This window comes from Pundamilia nyererei, unplaced genomic scaffold, assembly GCF_000239375.1.
Source record: "Pundamilia nyererei isolate P.nyererei 1_Seehausen unplaced genomic scaffold, PunNye1.0 scaffold00096, whole genome shotgun sequence".
In the NCBI taxonomy this organism is placed as follows: Eukaryota; Metazoa; Chordata; class Actinopteri; order Cichliformes; family Cichlidae; genus Pundamilia; species Pundamilia nyererei.
The window spans coordinates 989,176-995,336 of record NW_005187497.1 but is presented as its reverse complement, the minus strand read 5'-3'; the positions used below and the strand labels follow the sequence as shown (position 1 = coordinate 995,336).

The following is a 6,161-nucleotide window of genomic DNA, read 5'->3' as shown; positions in this document are numbered from 1 at the left end:
CTTAACCACAATTTTTTTTTTAATATGAATTTTGTAGGTTGTTTGTCAGGATAAGCCCAGCAATATTCTCTGTTTCTGTTCCATAAGATGGCAACAATGTAACAATGAATTTAACCTAGCTCAGTAATTCTCAAAGTCTGGGCTGCAGCCCACTTGTACCTACTGTGGGTACAGGTGTTCTGTGAGAGGTATTTTATAATAAATAAAGTTTAACCTTATTTTTTAGTTACAAAAAATTAAGATTGTTTTTATGATGGCTATTTAAATGTAAACATCCTATCAATTCATGCCATGTATGTGACCTAATTTAATCTGTAAAGTTTCCCCAATGTTGCCAATGGCAGGAAAAAAGGTGAAATGCAGTGATTTAAAACCGGCAAATCAAGAGACGATCAAAGTGAATCTGTGCAAACACAACGATTTCCAATCTTAAGTTGTGAAAAAAAAATTGAAAATAATTTTTGATATTTGAAATTAAATTGTGGTGTTATTAAGATCGGAAATTGCTACAGTCACACCAGGAAAGAGTGCTTGGAGAGCATGACACCAAAGATATTGTGAGAGTGTGCAGTTGACTTGGAATCTTGCTTCCTTCAAAATGGCTTTTTCAAAGATGGGGACCAGGTCTGCAACCCCAGTTGCTGTCTTCAGTTTGCTGTCAGTTTGTGACAGAAGGGGCTCCAGTTGGCAAATTGTGAATCTGTTGCTGACTGTTGCAAATCTGTTGCTATCTACATACACAGAAATTTACACTCAACAGAAATTTAAATGAACTACTTACATTCAGAGTCCAGTTACAACCTCATAGACTAAAAACAGAAATTTCTCCACAAATAGCGATGTGATGGTTGCTGCAAGACAGCGAAATGATATAGATGCAGCTTTGCTTTTATTTAGGAATACAAGCAGTTGGCAACAATTTGTGTTAAAATCAACTGCAAAGAGATGAGGCACAGATGAGTCCTGCACAGACTGACTCAGATTGATTGCTACTTGTTGGCAATCTGTCTACATTTATAAATTAGACTGCAATTATTTGCAAGCTTTAACCAGTCTGTCTGAGAGTGACTGGAGTCGGTTTGAGTCAGACTGTTTGGACACAGGCTGCCACGGAGCAGGTAACCTACAAAATCACCTTAGGATCAAAATTGGGCACCCAGTTAGTTTTTGAAACTACCTGCAATCGGTTGCTGAATGCAACAGTTTTACTGTAGTGTGACTGAGCCATAAACGATACTTCATTCTGGGACACTGTCGATACAATCATGTTATTCAGTATCCTGGCCTTACTAACACTTGCTGTTGTACTGAAACCAAATGTTGTAGTATTTCCCCTCCCAAAATATGCAAAGTTATATACCTTTTATTATTATCACTGTTTCACTGCATGGCTTGTTTCTTCTTTACATTAACATGTCAGAACCCTCATGTACATTGTCCTTCTGCTGTACAAACTCCTGCAACACATATATTAATCTGCAGGAGAAAATTATTTAAAACAAGTTATTTTCCTGTGTTTTTGTAACACAAACAGTTAAGACTAGGATGAATGAATTTCAGCTAATCAAGTGGTTGGTTTTGGTCTTTTCATGGGATGTACTGTAACCTCATCCTTCAACATTAAATTACACATTTGCTTTATAGTAATTCTCCGGTCAGCTCAAGGCTGAGAACCACTGCTCTGTTTCAATGCAGTACGACGACCGTCAGCCTTCAGTCCACATTCAGTGGGATTTTTCAAATACAACTAAAATCACAGTTTGGTTTGAGGAATCAACATAATGTATCGATACAATTATCCAACGAAAACAAAGAAACGCTGTTTCCAGTCTGCAACAAATGAAATACACATTTCAGGGATGATATTAGCAGCATCAGGCATGGCGACTTTAAACTAAAACAGTTTATGTTTCTCAAAATACTATAGACAATCACATAACACAAATATGACCAATCAGATTCAACAGCTTTGTTCTTCAGTATTTAATCCAACAAATCTTCTTTTTCACTGTGAATTCACGTCAAATTTACTGTGAATTTGTGATGGTCAACAGGGTTTGTTGATGTTTCTGCCAGTTGCACAATATCATCAGTTATTTTCCACCATCTCCACTGCTGTAGGAAACGTTTAGAAATGCAGCAGCTCTCATCGTATCGACAGTACATACACGACATGACACGAGCGTGATTCTCAGGTCACATATCTACAGTCCTCTACCTCAATAATGTCTCCATAACTGGTGAGTCCTCTGGAGTACACCTCTCTTCTCACTGACCCTGTATTAGGGAACACGGTACGTCCATGAATGTAGTGTTACCTGCTTCCTCCTCCTCTGCTTTTCTTCCCCCTGGTGGGGTGAGTTACATCTTTCAGCCACACAGTCACAGAGCCGAGACTTTGACGATGTTGGCGCCAGCTGAACTTGTTGTGGTCTGAATGCTCAAGGGTGGTGGGTGACTTGGAGGTTGGGGCGGCCTCCGCTGTGGGGGCCCGTGGAACCCGTCTCCATCAGGGGTTAAAGCAGGGGGTGTTGGGAGGCTGATGATGGCTGTGGTGATCCGGCCACTTTTGCAGTTGATCCTGCTGCTCTCGTCAGTTTTAAGGTTGAGGTTGGAGCGGCTGTTAAGTATAATTAAATGTGGTTAATGTCTAGTACAAACAGTAGTAATTGCATATGTAATTACATATCATTTTTTAAGCAAAACATGTTCTGTAATTTCTATAATGTTTTTGTAAATTTGGGCAGGAAATGAAGATTCTGGAGAAATTTATATACCAAAGTTTTATCAGTTAACTGCACTCAGTCAGCTTTATTATTTATGCCTAAACAAATCTTTAAAACAACACTTTATGACTTTATGGACAGAAGTACTGGGCCACCTACACATTACACCTACAGGAGCTTTTATGACATCCCATTATAAATTCATAGGCATTAAAATGGAAATGGTCTCCCCTCTGCAGCAATAATGGCTTCTACTCTTCTGTGATGACTTTCTACAAGATTTTGAAGTGTGTCTGGGAATTCTTGCCAATTCAACCGGGAGAACATTTGTGAGGTCAGACACTGATGAGGGGTATGACTCACAATCTCCACTCTTGTTCATCCCAAAAGTGTTTAATGGGCTCTGTGTGGGTCACTCAAGGTCTTCAGCACTATCAGCTGATCATAATGTTATGGCCCATGCTTTGCGCACTGGGATACAGTCATGCTGGAAGAGAAAAGGGTCTTCCCCAAACTGATTTTTTCAACACTGAAGCATAGATCAGTCCAAACCAGACCAGACCAATCCTAAAAATAAACAACCCTATAAGGTAAAATTCGGTGGAGGAGGGGTCTGGCATTTGCCAAACCAAGACTAATCCGTCATTCTGCCTGGAACTCCACAGAACATATTTCCACTGCTCCAGAATCCAGGGGCAGTGGACTTTACACCATTCCAGCAGACGCTTGGCATTGTGCTCGCATGCTGCTCATTCCACGAAGCTCTCGTCAGACAGTTTCTATGCTATCCCAGAGGAGGTTTGGAACTCTGCAGTTATTCAGTCAGCAGAGCATTGGTAAGTTTTAAGCCCTGTGTGCCTCAGCACTTTGTAACTTTACTTGATCTGACACTTAGTAGCTGAATTGCCGTGGGTCCTAAATGCTTCCACTTTGCAATTTGCATACCACTTACAGTTTATCGTTGAATATTAGAAAGGAAGATATTTCAGACAGACTTGTTGCAACAATGGTATCCTAGTACTGTACCGTGCTCAAATTAATTGAGCTCTTTAGAACGACACATTCTTTCACAAAGGTTTGTGAAGGCAGAAGTCTAAATGCTCGATTTTATACATCTGTAGCAATGGGACTGAAAACACCTGGCACCAGAGACCAAATACCTTTGTCCATATAGTGTATCTAGTGATGCATTTGAGAAGTAAAATATGAAACATGTGAGTCCTTAAAATACCTTTTAATTTGAGAGGAATTTGTGTAATAAAGCTGTACAAAACTAAAATGACATTTTTAAAAGTTAATGTACTCTGCTAGTTAAAAAGTATAACTACTTTCTCAAAGATATATTTTATTTAATTAGATTATTTAAATGCAGCTGGATTAATGTTGACAATTGCCTATTCAGATCCATCTATTAAAGGTCTAGAGTCGAGTGAGGGACTTCAAAGTGTACCCCCAGAGATGTGTTTTGGAGTGAAAGATTAATGCTTGCACACATAAAACAGTTTCAATGGCCAAACACCAGGAGTTTGAAATTTTTGCCAAACCTCTGATGCTTGCCCCTGCATCTGTTTTTGTTTCACCTGGCGGTGTGGGACAGTGGGTCACCACACTGTATGTGGATGGCACTGAGCTCCTGCAGCGGGCCCTGGTGTGTTGAATGGGTGGTGGGCAGGCTGGTGTTAGGCAGAGGAACATTTCTCTTTCTCTTTCGACTACAACAGGTACGTGTGGAGCTGTCATGGCTGGATACAGAGGGACTGCGTGAGGGATAGGTCTGCAGAGCCGTTTCCAAACAGTTCTGCTCGTATATCTGCTCGTCCACAAACTCGTGAGCCTGGAGAGAAAAAGATGAATGAAAAAAAAACATGGGGATAGCAAAACAGGAGAGAGGAAAAACAGCAGCCTGTAAATAGGCTACACAACAGCGTTATAGGACTTGTTGCCCAGTTGTACTTCACTTATAATTTTACAAAAGGAACCAAACCAAAACAAATACAATTTAACGAAATTATAAAAAATAACCTTCATCTTATCATACAAAAATCATGCACCTGGCTGATTTCCTTTATTGGCTGCCTGGATAACACTGTCAGTGTTTAATACAGATCTTAGCCAACATCTTTTGCAACAGTAGCTTTAAAGACTTTACAGTGGATGCAGATTTGAGACAAACCTTTACATGACGATCTAAATCCTGTCCTGTCCTCAAACTGTAGTACGAACCAGTGTCTTCTGTGTCTTGTTGCACAGGTCTGCACAGGTTACCATAGCTAAACTTTAACACAAGTATACCACAGACCAGGTTTAAGTGAACTTAGGGGTAGTTATGTTTAACAGATACTGTGAATATTCCTTTAATATCATAATTTAAGTTCAAGAGTAGTTTCATCCTCATACAGAGACTAAAGGAATACATAAATGTCCAACATTATGATGTACAACTGTTAGCTTGAAGCCAGAAAGTTCTAATTCAAGCTTGACTGACTATCACAAGTATAAACTGACGTATTCTGTCTAATAGGGAACCTTAAATTTAATGTGATTCAGTACTGAAAGGAAACTCATTTAAATGTTGAATCTTTACTTCATTGTCATGCCTGAAAATCTGAACAACTGTGTACAAAAACTCAGTTTGAATAAATATAAAACAATATAGAAATGTGAAAAACAGTGACAACATCGCAAATCACAGTAATACATTACAAGCGACAACACAGAGAAAATAATAAAAGAGAATATTCCTCTGTCCAAATACACACTGGTGTGCCGTCAGTGACGCCTCATCTGTGTGAACTGCATGACAAAACTGTGGTGGGCAGTTCAGAAACCAGGTTCACTGCAGTCTAGCAGATTTGGCATCGTAATATGCCAAATGTAGTTTATGGTGCAGCTGAGTTGTAAAACCCCGCAAGTTCCAGTTTTTACAGACCCACTCTAAACCCCACACCCACAAAGTCCCATAACAACTGTCAACCTGGCGTGCAAACATTATGACATTTTTAAAATTTTTTTTATTTATTTTACCAAGAATGTGTTTTTTGCTTCCAGCTGAACTCAAACCACAGATTTGAGAGCAAGGAACACCTTACTGTGACAATGACAGACATTTTTGGCAATGCCCTAAACACCTTTTTTCATCTGTTTTGGGGGAAGTTGGCAGCTACATGCAAAGTCAGTGTGAAGAGCAAGCTTCTGATAAGGTAACATTTGGAAAATCTAAAAAAGTTTCATCGCTAGCTTCATTAATGTTAGCCAAGTTTTCAGCCATAGCTACACAGTGGACGTGTATTTTTATAACAGAGTGCACTTACTGTTGTTTTCTCCAGACAGTGCAGTAGGTGGTGGTGTTGGCTCTCTAACAGAGAGATGGACTTCTGGGTCAGCTTCTGCTCATCCCCTTCTCTACCCTGATTACACACACACGCACACACACAC

General features: G+C 39.6%; 1 protein-coding gene across 1 annotated transcript in view; it reads right to left on the bottom strand.

Annotated features, from left to right (window-relative positions):
* Positions 1–808: 808 nt before the first annotated feature.
* The window catches only part of LOC102208347 (potassium voltage-gated channel subfamily D member 3-like), a 103,029-nt gene continuing 97,676 nt past the window's right edge, over positions 809–6,161 (bottom strand). Inside the window, exons 5-7 of the mRNA XM_005740089.1 lie at positions 6,038–6,133; positions 4,307–4,560; positions 809–2,620 (exon numbers count right to left, since the gene is read on the bottom strand). Of these exons, the coding sequence (XP_005740146.1) occupies positions 2,383–2,620; positions 4,307–4,560; positions 6,038–6,133 (588 nt within the window). The 3' untranslated portion in view covers positions 809–2,382. The remainder of the gene's footprint in view (positions 2,621–4,306; positions 4,561–6,037; positions 6,134–6,161) is intronic.